Below are 19,480 nucleotides of genomic sequence, written 5' to 3' on the forward strand. Positions count from 1 at the left end.
AGGAGTAAAATTCCTGTGTCAAAGAGAAGGAATGCTTTCAAGGCTGTTAGATGTGTTGCCAAATTTCTCTTTGGGAAGATGTTACTTATTTGTACTTCCCAGGTACACATGTGAATGATGCACATCTATTTCTCTGCATCTCAGTTAATGGTGGGCATCATTGTTTAAAGCTGTTTTCCAATTTGAGAGGCTAATATGCTATTTTGTTTTCATATTAATTTTCTCTGATTACTTTCAAAGCTAACATTCCCCCCTACCATTGGTGACTAGCCACTTCTTAAAGATATTTTTTCATGTCTTCTGAATCACCTGGGGATTTTTTTCCCCAAATAAGAGGTAGTATCAAATTGTAATATGCCCCTTCTCAGGTTTACTGGCCCTGTCTCTGCCCCCTTTTTTCCCCCAGAGATACCCAAGGAAGTATCTTGCCTGAAACAGCATAAGAAATCTCTTTCCACAGAGTTCCAATGTATTGTGATTGAGCAATTGTGCAAAAAAGAACATGACTTAGCATTGCTAGGAAATATATTTTTAGGAGCCCCTGTGGGTATGGAAGCAACCTGTTGCCTTTGAGAAGATCTGAGGGATAGAAAGGCTTTTTTTTAAGTAGACAAGATAAAAAGTGTATTAGTATGTTAGATGTTTTGAGCACCTGAGAAAAGAGGTGATGAATAAATACCAAGTTTTATATATTGCTGTTATCAATAGTGTGAGCCACACACTTTTTTGTTTGCCTTGTTTTTAATCATCTGCTTCTACTTCACGTCAACCTTCTTTGTTGGCTTTTCAGGTTGGACAAGTTGTCCTGGAAGAGAGTCTTAACTTTTTTTTCAATCTTTACAACATTTCTTCTGTTTCATGTTTTGGTTTTTTGACTGAGAGGCATGCAGGATCTTTGCTCCTTGACCAGGGATCGAAACAATGCCTCCTGCATTGGAAGGTGAAGTCCCAACCACTGGACTGCCAGGGAAGTCCCAGACTTAGATTCTTAAAATTAAATTTTAAATATAATTTAAAAATATATATTATTACCATGTAGTTTATTTTTGTGCTTTTCTCTTGTTTCCTGGTGAGACCTGTAAAATTTCAGAAAATGATCTGCTTTATGAGTAACAGGTTAATAAAACTGTTGTGGACTACTCCTTTCCGTTTCCGTCTTCAAGTTTTGGTGAAATTAGTGGCTTAATAATGATACACATCACTCAAAAATATTTATTTATTGAATGAAGGAATGAACTGCTACACAAATAAATCCTAGAGAAGAGATTAGTGTGTAACCTCACTTTTTATTGTCTCTGTGTGCAGTCTTGGAAATGGATCCTTGCACCAGGCATTCTTTACATCTTTGAAAGGATCCTCCGATTTTACCGCTCTCAGCAGAAGGTTGTGATTACCAAGGTAAAGAACATGCACTTTCTTCTTGCTGTGCTAAGAGTTCTGTTCTTCCTGATTATAGAAATAAATTGCCATGCTGTCACCTTCACAGAAATAAAAAACTACTTGAGGGCAATATATTTGAGTTCCTCTGGTGCTGGACAGAACTGGAGAGGCTTGGCAGAAATCATCAGCATGGGTCTATGTCAGAAGTTGCTAACAGGCAGTATACACCATATCTCTGTAGCCTGTCAGGCTCCTCTGTCCATGGGATTCACCAGGCAAGAATACTGGAGTGGGTAGCCATTCCCTTCTCTAACACTTTGGCCACCTGATACGGAGAGCTGACTCACTGGAAAAGACCCTGATGCTGGGAAAAGATTGAGGGCAGGAGGAAAAGGGGATGACTTAGGATGAGATGGTTGGATAGCATCACCGACTCAGTGGACATTAGTTTGGGCAAACTCTAGGAGATGGTGAAGGACAGAGAATCCTGGCATGTCCATGGGGTCGCAAAATGTCAGACATGACTGAGCAAATGAACTATAATAACAACAACAATCTAGCCCACAGACGTATTTTGTTTGGCCCATACACTGATTGTTTAGAAAGTCAAATTGGTCGCTAACATTTAGAAACCTGGATGGAGGCTTTCACATAAAAAAATGTCATTTCTTGTTGGTTTTCCAGCTTACCCAGTTATAGCACAGGGAATTGTATTCAATATTTTGTAACAAGATAGAATGGAATTTAATCTGAAAATAGTAACTGAATCACTTTGCTGTACACCTGAAACTAACACAATATTGTAAATCAACTATGCTTCAATTTAAAACTAGTATTTCTAGACTCTCTTGAAGAATCAAGCAACCTGATAATGCTGAATCTCTGCTCCATAGTGCAACCATTGTATGGACTTGGTAATTGCTGCCCCCTTCAGAAAGGATTTCTGTTTGCAATTTACTGTCATCAGCAGCCCTCCAGCTTTACTCATTTATTTGCTTGCCCCTGTCACCATTTGAATTTGCCTCTTTTGACCTCTGTGCTTCGTTCATAGGTTGTCATGCACCCATCCAAAGTTTTGGAATTACAGATGCACAAGCATGGCTTCAGCATGGAAGTGGGACAGTATATTTTTGTTAATTGCCCCTCAATCTCTTACCTGGAGTGGCATCCCTTTACCCTGACCTCCGCTCCAGAGGAAGATTTCTTCTCCATTCATATCCGAGCAGTGGGGGACTGGACAGAAAATCTCATAAGGACTTTTGAACAACAGTATTCGTCAGTTCCCAGGTAGGTCGTTAAGAGCAGTAGAGATCCAGACCAGAACACAGACAGGCAGAAAAGAGAAGTAATTCCTCACTGAACCTTAAGTCTGGTAAAATGGAATATGATTAAAATAAACAAGCAACAGTGAGCCGTGGAACAGTTATGCCTCTGGGAGGATGTTTGAGGTTGCAGGTAGAGGTGAGACTTCACTTTTGCCCATTTTCTTTCGCCTTCTGCCAGGATCCAGGTGGATGGACCTTTTGGCACTGTCAGTGAGGATGTTTTCCAGTATGAAGTGGCTGTGTTGGTTGGAGCAGGAATTGGGGTTACACCCTTTGCTTCTATCTTGAAATCCATCTGGTACAAATTTCAGCACACAGATCACAACCTCAAAACACAAAAGGTACACTCCCGAGTACCATTTTTCATCTGGTCTGAGCCTGACAGGTTCACGGTTTTCATGGGCTAAGCTCTTTACAATTAGTAAGAGAGTAACCTCTCCCTGGAGTTACGAGAGTGAGTGATCACTTCTCCTAGACAAGGCATCCGCTTCTGCAGACTTGCCATAAGAACTGGGTCTTCATTGTCAACTGGAGCACCTGAACTGAAGCTGATGTTTGAGCTCTTTCCATAAGGGAAGTTGTCAGGACTCTGGACATTAATGCCACTTGAGGTCAGCAGCTCTGTAGAAGTGATTTTTTCCAGGTCACTCTTAGACTTGATCAACAAATATAGTATATATATGCATAATCATGTCATCAGAGTGCACATTGTAAGAGGCACTTAATAAGGCTATATTCTCTTTTGTTGATTCCAGATCTATTTCTACTGGATCTGCAGGGAGATGGGTGCTTTTGCTTGGTTCAATGACCTATTGGCTTCCCTGGAACAGGAGATGGAGGAATTAGGCAAAGTGGGTTTTCTAAACTACCGTCTCTTCCTCACCGGATGGGACAGCAGCTTTGTGAGTTCAAACAACACACTAATTCCCTAAGATGAAGGTCAGATAAAACATAATGCATGCTGAGCAGAAATAATCGTATCTTATGACTTCCTACCTGGTCTCACCTTCACACTCAAGTTTAAAAGTGGCTGAAGGAAGGGCAGCTATCAGGACCTGCTTTTCCTAACTTCCTATTTCTCCAACTCCAGGCTTGTCATGCAGCACTAAACTTTGATAAGGCCAATGACATCCTGACAGGTCTGAAACAGAAAACCTTCTTTGGGAGACCTATGTGGGACAATGAGTTCTCTACAATAGCTACTGCTCACCCCAAGTAAGTGTTTCTCCTCTAATTGGTTGATTTTGCAGAATTAGGTTTAGGAAAATTATTACAGCATGTTGGACACTCTTGGTAAAAGATCTCTGGGGCCAAAACTATTTGCACCAATCTTAGATTCTTGCTTAAAAGTGAGGAAATTTCATCTGAGATTTCAGCCAAATAGGGGTCTTGATCTCATAATTGATGAGAAGACATTTGTTGTCCCCACCTGCATTCGAACAGTGAGGCAAAGAAACTCAATTCTGGCTGTATTACCAAATAAAAGAGAGAACTAGAACCACTCAAATGCACTGTTTTGGGCCAAAGCAGTTCTGAAGAAAAACAACAAAGCTGGAGGCATAACTCTCCCAGACTTTAGATAATACTACAAAGCTACAGTAATCAAAACATCTTGGTATTGGCACAAACATATAAATCAATGGAACAGAACAGAGAGCCCAGAAATAAACCCACACACTTAGGGCCAGTTAATTTTTGACAAAGGAAGCAAGAATATACAATGGAAAAAAAAGACAGTCTTTTCAGCAAATGGTGTTGGGAAAGCTGGACAGCCTCAGGTAAATCAATGAAGTTAGAATGCTCCCTCATACTATACACAAAAATAAATTCAAAATGGCTTAAAGACTTAAATGTAAAACATGATACCATAAAACTCCTAGAAGAGAACCTAGGTAAAACATTCTTGGACATAAATCATAGTAATATTTTCTTAGATCAGGCTCCCAAGGCAAAAGAAATAAAAGCAAAAATTAAAAAATAGGATCATATCAAACTTCAAAGCTTTTGCACAGCAAAGGAAACTATAAACAAAATGAAAAGACAACCTACAGACTGGGAGAAAATATTTCCAAGCAGTGCAACTGTCAAGGGCTTACTTTTCAAAATATATAGACAACTTATACAACTCAATATAAAAAAACACTCTATTAAAAAACGGGCAGAAGATCTCAATAGCCATTTCTGCAGAGAAGGCATACAGGTGACCAACAAGCACATGAAAAGATTCTCAGCATTGCTAATTATTAGAGGAATGCAAATCAAAACTAAAAATGAAGTATCACTCCACACCAGTCAGAATGGCCATCATCAAAATGTCTACAAGTAGCAAATGCTGAAGAGGGTATGAAGTAAAGTAAATCCTCTGACAGTAGTAGTGGGAATATAAATTAGTTAAGCCACTATGGAAAGCAGTATGGAGGTCTCTTTAAAAAACTAGAGTTGCCATATGATTCAGCAATCCCACTCTGTGGCATATATCCAGAGAAAAGTCTAATTTGCAAATATACATGCCATCCCAATGTTCATCTAACAGCACTATTCACAATAGTCAAGACATGAAAGCAACCTAAATATCTATTGACAGATGAATGGATAAAGAGGGTGTGATACACATACTCACACACAATGGAATACTACTCAGATAATGCCATTTGCAGCAACATGGAGGGACCTAGAGATTACCATACTAAGCAAAGTAAGTCAGACAAAGATATATCACTTATATGTGGAATCTAAAAAATATGGTACAAATGAACTTATTTATAAAACAGAAAAGGACTCAAAGACAAACAAACTTATGGTTATCAAAGGGGAAAGAGGAGGGGGAGGAATAAATTGGGAGTATGGGATTAACAGGTACACACCACTATATATGGGCTTCTCCAGTGGCTCATTAGCAAAGAAATCACCTGCAAGGCAGGAGCCGCAGGAGACGTGGGTTCAATCCCTGGTCAGTAAGATTTCCTAGAGTGGGGCATGGCAACCCACTCCAGTATTCTTACCTGGAGAATCCCATGGACAGAGGAGTCTGGCAGGCTACAGTCCATGGGGTTACAAAGAGTCAGACATGACTGGGCACAAAACTAAATAGCTGATGACCTGACTCAGTTTTCTGAGGGGTTTTGAGACATGCTGGAACATGAAAATCAGTCATAAAATCAGTCATTCAGATGGGAAGGAGATTAAGCTGACTGTATTAGATAAATTCCTGACACCTTTCAGTTTTGGAACCTTGAGCTAGAAAGAAAACCCTCTAATTTTCAGATTCCTCATCTGTAAATGGGGTTTATATTAGTAAGTGCCTGCTCTACTCACTTGCAGGATTGTCATGAATAATAAGTAAGACATTATATATAAAATGCCCTGTAAACTGGAAAGCAGCATATAAATGAAAGAGATTCTGTTAATTATTGTGTCAGGTTGACCATAGTTGAGGCTGCATTAAGGAATGCTTATATTATGTGGGAAAGAAGAAAGATGAGCCAGGGAAGAAGTAGGAGTGTGGAGAAGCAGTGTCACAGAAGCCAAGAGAGGATGTATTAGAGGAGTATTGTCAACAGTGTTGGAGGAAGGCAGGGTCCAGCAAATGCTTATTTAGTTTAAGGATGATCTAACCATATTTATAGACAGATCAGGAGCCAGTAGATAGGAATAAAATAAACATGCAAAATAAACATGCAAAACAGGTTTCTCCCACATTGTTTATGGGAATGTGAAACAGTGCACCACTTTGGGAAAACTCTGGCATTTCCTCAAAATGTTAAATTCCATCACCACATAACCCAGCATTTTGACTCCTAAGTATATACCCAAAAGAAATGAAAACATATGTCCACACACAAACTTGTGTATGAATGTATGTAAAGTAGCCTAAAAGTGTGGAAACAAAAGTGTCCATCAACAGATGAATGGATAAACAAAATGTAATATATTCACACAAGGGAATGTTATTTAGTTGTAAAAAGAAATGAAGTACTGTTATATGCTACAACATGGATGAACCTTGAAAATAATATGGTAAGTGCAAGAAATCCAACACAGAAGGCCACATACCATATGATTCCAGATTAGGCAAATCTAGAGACAGGAAGTAGATTTGATTATCTAGGGCAGGGGTGGGGGCGGTTGGCAGAAAATGGCAAATGACTGCTAATGTGTATGGGTTTTTTGAGATGAAAATATTCTCAGATTTTGTACAACTTGGTGGTTATACTAAAAAGCACCACCTGCACACTCTAAAAGGGTGAATGTTATATCATGGGAATTACATTTCAAATAAAAGAGGGGAGAGGAAGATATGAGGGAAGGAAGGAGAGTGAGGCCCAGAGCCTAGTTAGAAAGAGTATCTTTGGCAAGAAGAATCACCACCTCTTCAATGTGAAAAAACACTGGATGGCTTTAATGGCAGTTGCTATGTGCCAGGCATTTTTCTAATTGCTTTACACATGTTGTTTTTGTTTAAACCTTCAAACAAGACTATGAGCTAGATACTATTTTTATCCCCATTTTACAGGGTTGGGGGGGAATGGTGAAAGAGAGATTAAAAAACTTGCCTAAAGTCATACAGCTGGGACAAATGTCAGAACAGGGATTAGAACCTAGACAGCCTGGCTTTAGAGTCTAGTAGTTCATAGTGCACTGCTCTTCACATCCTATGATTGTGCTCAGTAGAATAGGCAAGGTTGAGTACTGAGAGGGTTAAGGGCTGTGAGCATATTGGGGATTGCAAACAGAAAAGGTGAGATGAACATGAAGAACGTGAGACCGTCAATAACTTAATTTCTAAGTAAGGTTGTTGGGAGGAGAGGCATAGCAGAGGTAGAAAAAATTCCCACAAACCACCAGCAGCCTTTGCTGACTTCTAGTTCTGGCTACCATTCTATTCTTGCAGGTCGGCGGTAGGAGTCTTCCTATGTGGTCCTCAGACTTTGGCAAAGAGCCTGAGCAAATGCTGTCACCAGTACTCCAGCCTGGATCCTAGGAAGGTTCAATTCTACTTCAACAAAGAAAATTTCTGAGTTATAGGAATAAGGATAGTAATCTGCATTTAAATCTCTTCATCTTCAACAATTTACTTGATTTGGTCAGGTTGAGGCAACCACTTAAAAACAGTAACATGTTTCTTTCAAGCCTCGAGTCCCTGGCACTCTTTTTTGATTGGATTCAACTTAGTCATCACTGAGCTTCATGGACCTAAGAACTTCAGAAGTTATCATAATTGTAAAGCCCATGTATTCTTTCTTTGAAAATCACTGTAAATCCTTCTGGAATGCCCTAATTGCAGCAAGGCCTGATAGCAGATGCAGTTGACAGTTACATAATTTAACCTCGGGTGATTTTGTTGATTCCAAGTGTTAACCATATCCTGGACTCTGGGTCATTCTAGTCCTCCTACCCACCAAGAAAATTTCTAAGTAAGGTGATTTTTTTTTCAAATAAAATTTTATTAAAGAATTAATGACAAAATATAATAAACATAAATAGTAAAACAAATATAAAATTATCAAGAACTCAATCCCTATATAACAGTATGTACATTCTGTTAAACATGGTCTTATCCAGTGTGAATGGCAACTTATGCTTTCCTTATTTTTGCTTATCAAAAAATGAAAGATTTTCCTCTGTTTAATGAATAAATCTTTTGTTACTTTATCTAGGCTCTCCATTTAGGAAAGATAATCTTTAAAGTATGCTAATTGTAACTGAAATTGTATCATAATTGAAAGCCAGCTATGTTGTCATTAACTTGCCTTGTTCTGTTGGAAATAATTGTGAAAACCTGAACTCCATCTTAGGATGATTATTTAGTCAACAAGGACTCTTTATTACCATTTTAATCAACGGGAGTTATTAATGTCTTAAAAAGATAATTTAAAATTTTGACAACATTTCTTTGGCTCCTATGTACCTATTAAGGAATCGTTCAGTAATATAAGCAAAATGCCTTTTCTTTCTCCTATCAAAATGCTCTTTTATTTCGTCCATGCACCTGGCTCTAGGGTGTCAGTAGTCACAGTGAACCAGTAGAAGGAAAGACTGGGGCTCTTAAAAGAGGAAAACTAACACACATTTTGTTGTGCTCAAAGACAATTCAAATCATAAGATTTACAAGAATGTTTCTACTGAATTAACATTAGCACACCTATCTCTCTACCACTGTGACCAAAAATGAATGATTGCTTCTAACTGTCCAGAAACCTACAAGACTTGAAGGATTAGAAAAACCGATTTTTTTCAGTCACTAGTCTGAACAAAATAAAGGAAGGTCATGAACTCATGGTAGCTAACTGTGTTTCATGTATTAACTGGACATCAAGAAAAAATACTAATGGACGTTTCCTAGAGAATAGATTGGGATACCCCTGCTGTTACCAATTTCCCGGATTTTAGCTAATTTAAATTTAATAAGGGTTCAGGAACATGCACACTGCTGCCTTGATGATTTGGTTCCTATTAGACAACTGCTGACCAAATTATAATTTGATCTCCAATGAGTCTGATTTGGAATCTTAGTGTTCCTTAAAACTTATTATAATGAGTTCCTAAGGAGAAAGGCTGTACTCTCGGTCTTGATGTCTCAATATGTTGACACAAGACATGACTGCTGCTAAAATAAACATATCAAGGCCTAGAATGTTCATGGAAGCTGGCAGAAAAGGTAATGATAATAATAAATCCTACATACATCAACAGCTAAGCCCAAATTAGGGATGAACAGGCTACCTAGAAAGCTTCTCAGCTGTTTTGAGCAAGTTTTTCTTCCCAGGTTGCAATTATCAAGTATCTTTCTCAGCAAACTTTTGTTGTAGTAAATGCTTATATATGAGTAGAAAATTTCTCAATTTTAATGTCCCTCATAATTTTGATTATCTTTGCATTCTTTTGCTTGACATGTAAGCAATATGCTATTACATTCTCCACACCTATGGCAGGCTTTTAATTCACTTGACCATAATCCTAACGCAGAGGCTAGGACTTTGAGAATATAAATAGACTTAGGAGTAGTTCCAGTGGAACTTTACTAATTATTAAGGCACCTCTTAACCTCTTGAGGTTGGCCTGATGGAGATAAATCATGTTTCTCCTTAATGCCACTAGGAGAGAGAATACTAGGCCGAAAGAGCTGTAGCTTATAGCCAGTGGCACTGATTGTGTTCACACCCATCTGAAAGGAAGCAGGCAGGGTCAGACCTAATGGGCAATCTGACTGCTTATACATTTGGTCCTTTTGAAATAAATGAGAAAAATGTAAATGTAAAAATTTTAGAATTTCTATGTTTTAATTTCCCAGAATAAATTTGGTTACTGGGTAGGGCTGCAGATTAGTAATTATTTAGAAGGCAAGATGAAATGAATTGTTTGATTTCTGTTCAGTGTTTATTTCATCTTGAACATGGGAAAAATTAGTGGCTTTCTAAACTTTTAAAGTTAACTACCTAGACTGAAGAGTTTTAGAACAAGAAAATGTCAACAGTCTCTTGTGTTGCTGACACATTAAAACCAGTGATCATACATCGTCCTTGTCTTAACTCTGAACTATGTATGTGAATAGACTTTAGTTCATTTTAGTTCAGTCACTCAGTCTTGTCCGACTTTGTGACCCCATGGACTGCAGCATGCCAGGCCTCCCTGTCCATCACCAACTCCCGGAGTTTACTCAAATTCATGCCCACTGAGTTGGTGATGCCATCCAACCATCTCATCCTCTGTTGTCCCCTTCCTGGTACTGACCAAAAAATGCATTTTGATATTTGGATATTTCTAAACTAAATATGCTGCTCTTCTATGTAGGCTCTTTGCTTTGCTGGCCTTCTGACCATTTTACAGCTCTAAGCACATGCTATTTTCTGAGTAGACTCAGAAGCTCTAGCAAGTTCTCAAAGGTCAAATATTATTATTCTTGTTGGAAGCAAACTAAGCAAAAACTAAGTTCCAGAAAACCCTGCTTCTGAGAAATTCTCAAATATCATTAAGAAGAATAAATGGTTAACTTAAAAGGAAAAACAGCTATGCAACATTAAAGTACAATACTGCAGTAAGGGTAGAAAACACATGTGAGGTTTCACCCTTGGAGTTCAGCCTTTTAAAAGCAAAAAGGTTATGCATATCAATTTGCAGTATACTAAAATTGTGTTCAAAGTTTATTTCAAGTCACAGAAAATATACAAACTAAGACAACAGAATGATCTGATTTTGTTCTGAGAGAAGGTGATAGGAGTCCTCCACCTGGCACCAATTTGAGTCATTCAAGGGTTAGGATGCAGAAATCATCTTTTTGCAACATTTCAACAAAGTTATGGAATTAATTTCCGTATCTGTTGCCAGGTATTTTTGAAAACCTGTAAGGAAAAGTTGGGAGAAAGCCATTACAAGTGGAGACAAAGTTCTCTTCCCCAAACATCAGGAAGAAAATAATTTAAAGGTAGGGGAAGACCCAGAGGAATCGGGTGGAGAGGGAGGTGGGAGGGGGGATCGGGATGGGGAATATGTGTAAATCTATGGCTGATTCATATCAACGTATGACAAAACCCACTGAAAAAAAAAATAAAGGAGAAATTGAAAAAAAAATGAAAAAAAAAAAAATAAAGGTAGGGGAAGGAGGCTATGCATAAGAACAAATCACCAGGGACAGATTCCTAAGGCGTCTGCCTCTTGCTTCCCCAAAATAATCATCTCTTACAGTGGAGTTTCTCAACCTCAGCACTACTGACATCTGGGGCCAGATAACTGTTTGTTATCAGAGGGTGTCCTGAGCATTACAGGAGGTTTAGCAGTATCTCTGGTTCCTACCCACTGAAAGCCAGTAGCACACCATACCCGCTAAAGCTGTGATAACCAAAAACGTCTCCAGACATTTCTAAGTAATGTGTAGGTGGCAAAACCACCTCTGGCTGAGAACCACTGACCTAATGGTAATGGTACATAAGCCTGTCAGTGATAGCAGAGCTGGATCACAACCAGTAAGGTATAGGATGGAGGGAGAGCCAACCTTGGCTACAGTATGCACCAATACCAGCAAATACACATTAAAACCTTCCCAGTGGAAAATTGCAAAGAACTACATGTACCACAAGTACATAATAGTGGAGGTTTAAAAGAAATAAAAGGTGAATAAGGTCTGTAGTCTAGTTAAGAGTAATGTACCAATGTACATTTCTTCCTTTTGCGCTATAAACCAAAAAGGTATTGTGTACAATAGATTCCCAAAATTTTATCATTGTGGGAAGCTAAGGGAAAGGTGCATGAGTCTCTCTGTACTATTTTCCCAACTTCCTGTGAATTTCTAATTATTTCAAAATAAAAGATAAAACAAACAAAAAACCCTGCTCTGTGGTTTATGTGCAAGGCTTTGAAATGAGGTACCTTATAAGCAAGAATACACAAGGAGAGAAATTCCAGAAACATTGTTTACATCTACTATCCCAAAACATAATTTTCTCACATTCTAGGGGATACCTTTTCTGGCATAAATAGATTAGAAAAAGTAAAAGAGAGGAATAGTTTTTAAAAATCTATTCCTCTAACTATAATAGGCAGTCTATACTTTCACTAAAGAAAATAGAATGCCTTGGGTATCTGGACTAAAAGTTCTAGTTGCACTGTAAGTCTAGTGCCATCCATCTATGACAGCTTCCCATTAAAGTTCAGTCAATTTAATGTCTAGATACAGATATAATGCATATTTACAGTTTGAAAGTTTTAACAATATTACAAATATGGATTAAAATACAATATATTTTAGTAACGACTGCTAGTTAGTGTAAAGAGACCACTATTAAATGATAATATATGGACAGAAATTATTACAAAGAGGGAATAAAAAGAAATTCAAAATGTGAAATTCCAACTGATATTGGGACAATGTAAATTTTAAACTGTTTTTAAAAAGCAAAATTGTTTATGAAATACAAGATGTTGGGGAAAATTTTTTTTTAAAAACCCTATACATGTCATCAGGTTAGGTCACATGATTATGTTCCTTTCTATCTGACTGATGAGCAAGAAAACCAAGGGCAGTAGCGTACAGCAACCTCTAAAAAGTACGGGGACTGACGGTGATGGTGGACATTCACTACCTTAAATTATGTGCTATAACAGTTTAACCTCAAAATATTCAATGCAAAATAAATACTTGAAACTAAAATGTTTATATATTTTATTGAAATTGTTTGTATTTTCATTTTGATGGGATAGTTGGGAATAAAATAATAATTGATTCTGGAAGAATACATACCAAACTATATTTAGCAGTTATGTCTTTGGAACGAGACTGAGAAACCAGAGCTTTTACCCTGAACTTTCTACATTTCTGTATTTGATTAATTTGGTTAAATTGATCATATGTCACTGTTGCCAATTTTAGGGAAAAAAAGGTTACATGAGGTTACAATCAACAATTGAACAAATGCCTATCACCTTCCCCTACCATGACAGGGACTGAGTTACTGAAGAGTGAAGGGTCTAGTCAAGAGGGGTACAGGACTCGGGTAGTCTTTAGATCAAGAGACTCTTGTTGGTTAAGCTTGAAAAGTACATACCCCAAATGCACAAGGAGCTTGTCTGACTCAGGCACAGTAAATCTGCTCACCTTTAAGGAGCTCCAGTAGATTTCTGTATTTGTTCCTTTAAGATCAGGATACTCTGCCTCTGCTCAGGAGGCAGCATGGCGATCTGGTCTGCAGTTAGTTGAAGAACCTGCATGATCAAAGCAGCCTGTGCAGAGGAAAAAAAAAAAACATAATGAGTTTTAACGATGGTGGCTAAAAAAATACCACCAGCTTCTGTCCAAGATGGAAGGACAGTTCACATACGAAAACAGAAAGCCAAAAAAATTAAAAAGTCAAATCAAAGAAAAAACCAAAACCAGCTGGTGAGAAGAGGCAAAATGAAAAGCACAGGTACAATGCCTAAGATTAGAAGATCCAAAGCAGATACCTTCATGAACCCCAAATTCTTACAGATAAAGATGGTATTGGTAACCCCTGGGAAGTCTACAGTTTTTAATCCTTTGAAAGGATTAAATCCTTTGAAAGGAGCTTTGAAAGTTGCTCCTTTTCACAAGCTTTGAGCTCGCTACAATGGTCAAATATAGAAACAGAAAGATACGCTTGTGGGGAATCTGTTATCACCTTTAGGGATAAAGTATAAAAGGGAGGAAAAAAGGGATTTGGATTTCCAGGTCAATCAAGCCTGCAAACAAAATATCTATTGGCACATGAGTCTGAAAAATTAAGACAAGCTACCACTGATGTATAGCCATTTAAGAATTTTATCACCTGGCCCACAGATTTTCAGGTAACAAGATCATAAAGCATTCTAAGAATATAAGCATCACTTCCAAAGGGACTCTGAAGACCCAGGGCCTCCACATGGTGACTATGAAAAGAGGACTCCAAAAGATTTGTGCAAATGGAGGCAGCTGGACAACATTACTTACCTTCTCATGGTCCTGTGGAGTGACTTGGTTCTGGCCAGGACTAAAGCCACCAGGCTGGCCTCCACCCTGAATGCTTCCTCCTTGCATGCCTGCTCCCTGCATGACTGGGACCTATGTGCACAGAGACAAGGAGAGATTTTCGGTACTTCTCATTTAGGTTACCAGAATCTAGTAATATTAGCAACGTGAAAAAATAGGATCAGCTGTGAAGCCATCTGGTCCTGGGCTTTTGTTTGCTGGAAGATTTCTGATTATAGCTTCAATTTCCATGCTTGTGATGGGTCTGTTAAGATCTTCTATTTCTTCCTGGTTCAGTTTTAGAAAGTTATACTTTTCTAAGAATTTGTCCATTTCTTCCAAGTTGTCCATTTTATTGGCATAGAGCTACTGGTAGTAGTCTCTTATGATCCTTTGTATTTCTGTGTTGTCTGTTGTGATCTCTTCATTTTCATTTCTAATTTTGTTGATTTGATTTTTCTCCCTTTGGTTCTTGATGAGTCTGGCGAACGGTTTGTCAATTTTATTTATCTTCTCAAAGAACCAGCTTATGGTTTTACTGATTTTTGCTACGGTCTCTTTTGTTTCTTTTGCATTTATTTCTGTCCTAATTTTTAAGACTTCTCTCCTTCTACTAACCCTGGGGTTCTTCATTTCTTCCTTCTCTAGTTGCTTTAGGTGTAGTGTTAGGTTATTTATTTGACTTTTTTCTTGTTTCTTGAGGTAAGCCTGTATTGCTATGAACTTAGCACTGCTTTTACAGTGTCCCATAGGTTTTGGGTTGTTGTGTTTTCATTTTCATTCACTTCTATGCATATTTTGGTTTCTTTTTTGATTTCTTCTATGATTTGTTGGTTATCCAGAAGTGTGTTATTTAGCCTCCATATGTTGGAAATTTTAATAGTTTTTTTTCCTGTAATTGAGATCTAACCTTACTGCACTGTGGTCAGAAAAGATGACTGGAATGATTTCAATTGTTTTTAATTTACCCAAGGCTAGATTTATGGCCCAGGATGTGATCTATTCTGGAGAAGGTTCTGTGTGCACTTGAGAAAAAGGTGAAATTGATTGTTTTGGGGTGAAATGTCCTATAGATATCAATTAGGTCTAGCTGGTCCATTATGTCATTTAAAGTCTGTGTTTCCTTGTTAATTTTCTGTTAAGTTGATCTATCCATAGGTGTGAGTGGGGTATTAAAGTCTCCCACTATTACTGTGTTATTGTTAATTTCCCCTTTCATACTTGTTAGTATTTGCCTTACATATTGTGGTGCTCCTATGTTGGGTGCATATATATTTATAATTGCTATATCTTCTTCTTGGATTGATCCTTTGATCATTATGTAGTGTCCTTTGTCTCTTTTCACAGCCTTTATTTTAAAGTCTATTTTATCTGATATGAGTATTGCGACTCCTTCTTTCTTTTGGTCTCCGTTTGCGTGAAATATTTTTTTCCAGCCCTTCACTTTCAGTCTGTATGTGTCCCTCATTTTGAGGTGGGTCTCTTGTAGACATCATATATAGGGGTTTTGCTTTTGTATCCATTCAGCCAGTCTTTGTCTTTTGGTTGGGGCATTCAGCCAATTTACATTTAAGGTAATTATTGATAAGTATGGTCTCGTTGCCATTTACTTTGTTGTTTTGCGTTCACATTTATACAACCTTTCTCTGTTTCCTGTCTAGAGAAGATCCTTTAGCATTTGTTGAAGAGCTGGTTTGGTGGTGCTGAATTCTCTCAGCTTTTGCTTGTCTGTAAAGCTTTTGAATTCTCTGATGGCTTCACAGCTGAATTCTACCAAAAATTTAGAGAAGAGCTAACACCTACCTTATTCCAACTCTTCCAGGAAATTGCAGACGAAGGTAAACTTCCAAATTCATTCTATGAGGCCACCATCACCCTAATACCAAAACCAGACAAAGATGCCACACAAAAAGAAAACTACAGGCCAATATCACTGATGAACATAGGTGCAAAAATCCTTAACAAAATTCTAGCAAACAGAATCCAACAACATATTAAAAAGGTCATACATCATGACCAAGTGGGCTTTATCCCAGGAATGCAAGGATTCTTTAATATCCGCAAATCAATCAATGTAATACACCACATTAACAAAATGAAAGATAAAAACCATATGATTATCTCAATAAATGCAGAAAAAGCCTTTGACAAAATTCAACACCCATTTATGATAAAAATTCCCCAGAAAGCAGGAATAGAAGGAACATACCTCAACATAATAGAAACTATATATGACAAACCCACAGCAAACATTATCCTCAATGGTGAAAAATTGAAAGCATTTCCCCTAAAGTCAGAAACAAGACAAGGGCACCCACTCTCACCACTACTATTCAACATAGTTTTGGAAGTGTTGGCCACAGCAATCAGAGCAGAAAAAGAAATAAAAGGAATCCAGATAGGAAAAGAAGGAGTGAAACTCTCACTGTTTGCAGATGACATGATCCTTTTCATAGAAAACCCCAAATACTCTACCAGAAAATTACTAGAGCTAATCAATGAATACAGTAAAGTTGCAGGATATAAAATTAACACACAGAAATCCCTTGCATTCCTATACACTAACAATGAGAAAACAGAAAGGGAAATTAAGGAAACAATACCATTCACCACTGCAACGAAAAGAATAAAATACTTATGAATATATCTACCTAAAGAAACAAAAGACCTATTTGGAGAAATATACAGTGTTCATGGACTGGAAGAATCAATATAGTGAAAATGAGTATACTACCCAAAGCAACCTATAGATTCAATGCAATCCCTATCAAGCTACCAATGGTATTTTTCACAGAACTAGAACAAATAATTTCACCATTTGTATGGAAATACAAAAAACCTCAAATAGCCAAAGCAATCTTGAGAAAGAAGAATGGAACTGGAGGAATCCACCTGCCTGACTTCAGGCTCTACTACAAAGCCACAGGCATCAAGACAGTATGGTACTGGCACAAAGACAGAGATATAGATCAATGGAACAAAATAGAGCCCAGAGATTAATCCACATACCTCTGGACACCTTATCTTTGACAAAGGAGGCAAGAATATAAAATAGAGAATAGACAACCTCTTTAACAAGTGGTGCTGGGAAAACTGGCCAACCACTTGTAAAAGAATGAAAGTAGAATACTTTCTAACACCATACACAAAAATAAACTCAAAATGGATCAAAGATCTAAATGTAAGACCAGAAACTATAAAACTCCTAGAGGAAAACATAGGCAAAACACTCTCTGACATAAATCACAGCAATATCCTCTATGACCCACCTCCCAGAATATTGGAAATAAAAGCAAAAATAAACAAATGGGACCTAATTAAACTTAAAAGCTTTTGCACAACAAAGGAAACTATAAGCAAGGTGAAAAGACAGCCTTCAGAATGGGAGAAAATAATAGCAAACAAAGCAACTGACAAAGAATTAATCTCAAAAATATACAAGCAACTCCTGCAGCTCAATTCCAGAAAAATAAACGATCCAGTCAAAAAATGAGCCAAAGAAATAAACAGACATTTCTCCAAAGAAGACATACAGATGGCTAACAACACATGAAAAGATGCCCAACATCACTCATTATCAGAGAAATGCAAATCAAAACCACAGTGAGGTACCATTTCATGCCAGTCAGAATGGCTGCTATCCAAAAGTCTACAAGCAATAAATGCTGGAGAGGGTGTGGAGAAAAGGGAACCCTCTTACACTGTTGGTGGGAATGCAAACTAGTACAGCCACTATGGAGAACATTGTGCAGATTCCTTTAAAAGCTGGAAACAGAACTGCCATATGACCCAGCAATCCCACTCCTGGGCATACACACAAAGGAAACCAGAACTGAAAGAGGCATGCATACCCCAATGTTCATTGCAGCACTGTTTACAATTGCCAGGACATGAAAGCAACCTAGATGCCCATCAGCATCTAAGAAAGCTGTGGTACATATACACAATGGAATATTACTCAGCTATTAAAAATAATACATTTGAATCAGTTCTAATGTGATGGATGAAACTGGAGCCCATTATACAGAGTGAAGTAAGCCAGAAAGATAAACATCAATACAGTATACTAATGCATATATATAGAATTTAGAAAGATGGTAATGATAACCCTATATGCAAGACAGAAAAAGAGACACAGATGTACAGAACAGACTTTTGGACTCTGAGGGAGAAGGCCAGGGTGGGATGACCTGAGAGAATAGCATTGAAACATGTATATTATCAATTGTGAAACAGATCACCAGTCCAGGTTTGATGCATGAGACAAGTGGTCAGGGCTGGTGCACTAGGATGACCCAGAGGGATGGGGTGGGGAGGGAGGTGGGAGGAGGGGGTTCAGGATGGGGAACATATGTAAATCCATTGTATATTCATATCAATGTATGGCAAAAACACTACAATATTGTAAAGTAATTAGCCTCCAACTAATATAAATAAATGAAAAAAAATTTTAAAAAAAGGATCAGATTGTGGAGATGAGTAAAAAAGCCAAATAAATGACTCTGAAGATCAGTTCCTACTGTTAGCAACCGCAGAAGGTAGGGTTTAGCCAGAGATCAACTAGTAAGTTGACACATTTGCTTATGACAGCACCAGCATCATCAGCAAATACCACAAAGCATAACTGCTGCTGCTAAGTCACTTCAGTCGTATCCGACTCTGTGCGACCCCATAGACAGCAGCCCACCAGGCTCCTCTGTCCCTGGGATTCTCCAGGCAAGAATACTGGAGTGGGCTGCCATTTCCTTCTCCAACGCATGCATGCATGCTAAGTCGCTTCAGTCGTGTCCGACTCTGTGTGATCCCACAGACGGCAGCCCACCAGGTTTCTCGGTCCAAAGGATTCTCTAGGCAAGAATACTGGAGTCGGTTGCCATTTCCTTCTCCACAAAGCACAACTGGATACTATTAAATCAAGCAAAATTCATCCACATAAGCACAGGGAAAACTGACAGCATCTGAGAAACTATCACTCAGTGGGAACAGAAATGAAAGCTGACGTATTGTAGAATAATGTATGCTGGCTCACTGGGGAGCTACATTCACAGGGATACTGTCTACTTCTAATTTAATCAAACGCGGTTCATCCCAAAGGGCCCTATCCCATAAGTAAGACAGAAACCATCATAATGGGAGAGGCAGAAAGGAGACAGGAAGGTCTCTGGGGAAAAGACTACTATCAGCCCAACATTTGTTTTTTATAACTTCCCTCAGAGAATACACAGCAGATGCTTCTGCTAAATACAGATCAAGAAACATGACTGACCTGAGTTAACCAGGTTCAGTTATATCATTCTTACTGGTACTTAAGATCTTCAAT

General features: G+C 38.1%; 2 protein-coding genes across 4 annotated transcripts in view; one reads left to right on the plus strand and one right to left on the minus strand.

Moving 5' to 3' along the window:
- The window catches only part of NOX1 (NADPH oxidase 1), a 33,417-nt gene extending 25,579 nt beyond the window's left edge, over positions 1–7,838 (plus strand). The window contains exons 9-14 of one of the 2 annotated variants that reach the window (XM_043458886.1): positions 1,306–1,398; positions 2,432–2,667; positions 2,884–3,046; positions 3,461–3,607; positions 3,796–3,920; positions 7,597–7,736. In XM_043458886.1, the coding sequence (XP_043314821.1) occupies positions 1,306–1,398; positions 2,432–2,667; positions 2,884–3,046; positions 3,461–3,607; positions 3,796–3,920; positions 7,597–7,723 (891 nt within the window). In that variant the 3' untranslated portion in view covers positions 7,724–7,736. Of the gene's footprint in view, positions 1–1,305; positions 1,399–2,431; positions 2,668–2,883; positions 3,047–3,460; positions 3,608–3,795; positions 3,921–7,596 lie in introns of both variants that reach the window. The other variant, XM_043458885.1, reaches the window with a different exon arrangement.
- A 290-nt stretch (positions 7,839–8,128) lies between these two features.
- The window catches only part of CSTF2 (cleavage stimulation factor subunit 2), a 36,287-nt gene continuing 24,935 nt past the window's right edge, over positions 8,129–19,480 (minus strand). For both annotated transcript variants that reach the window (XM_043458884.1, XM_043458883.1), the window contains 3 exons: positions 14,143–14,253; positions 13,294–13,418; positions 8,129–11,044 (listed from right to left, as the gene is read on the minus strand). In XM_043458884.1, coding sequence (XP_043314819.1) covers positions 13,296–13,418; positions 14,143–14,253 — 234 coding nt within the window. In that variant the 3' untranslated portion in view covers positions 8,129–11,044; positions 13,294–13,295. The remainder of the gene's footprint in view (positions 11,045–13,293; positions 13,419–14,142; positions 14,254–19,480) is intronic.

The sequence above is a fragment of the Cervus canadensis genome, chromosome X, assembly GCF_019320065.1.
Source record: "Cervus canadensis isolate Bull #8, Minnesota chromosome X, ASM1932006v1, whole genome shotgun sequence".
NCBI classification, from domain to species: Eukaryota; Metazoa; Chordata; class Mammalia; order Artiodactyla; family Cervidae; genus Cervus; species Cervus canadensis.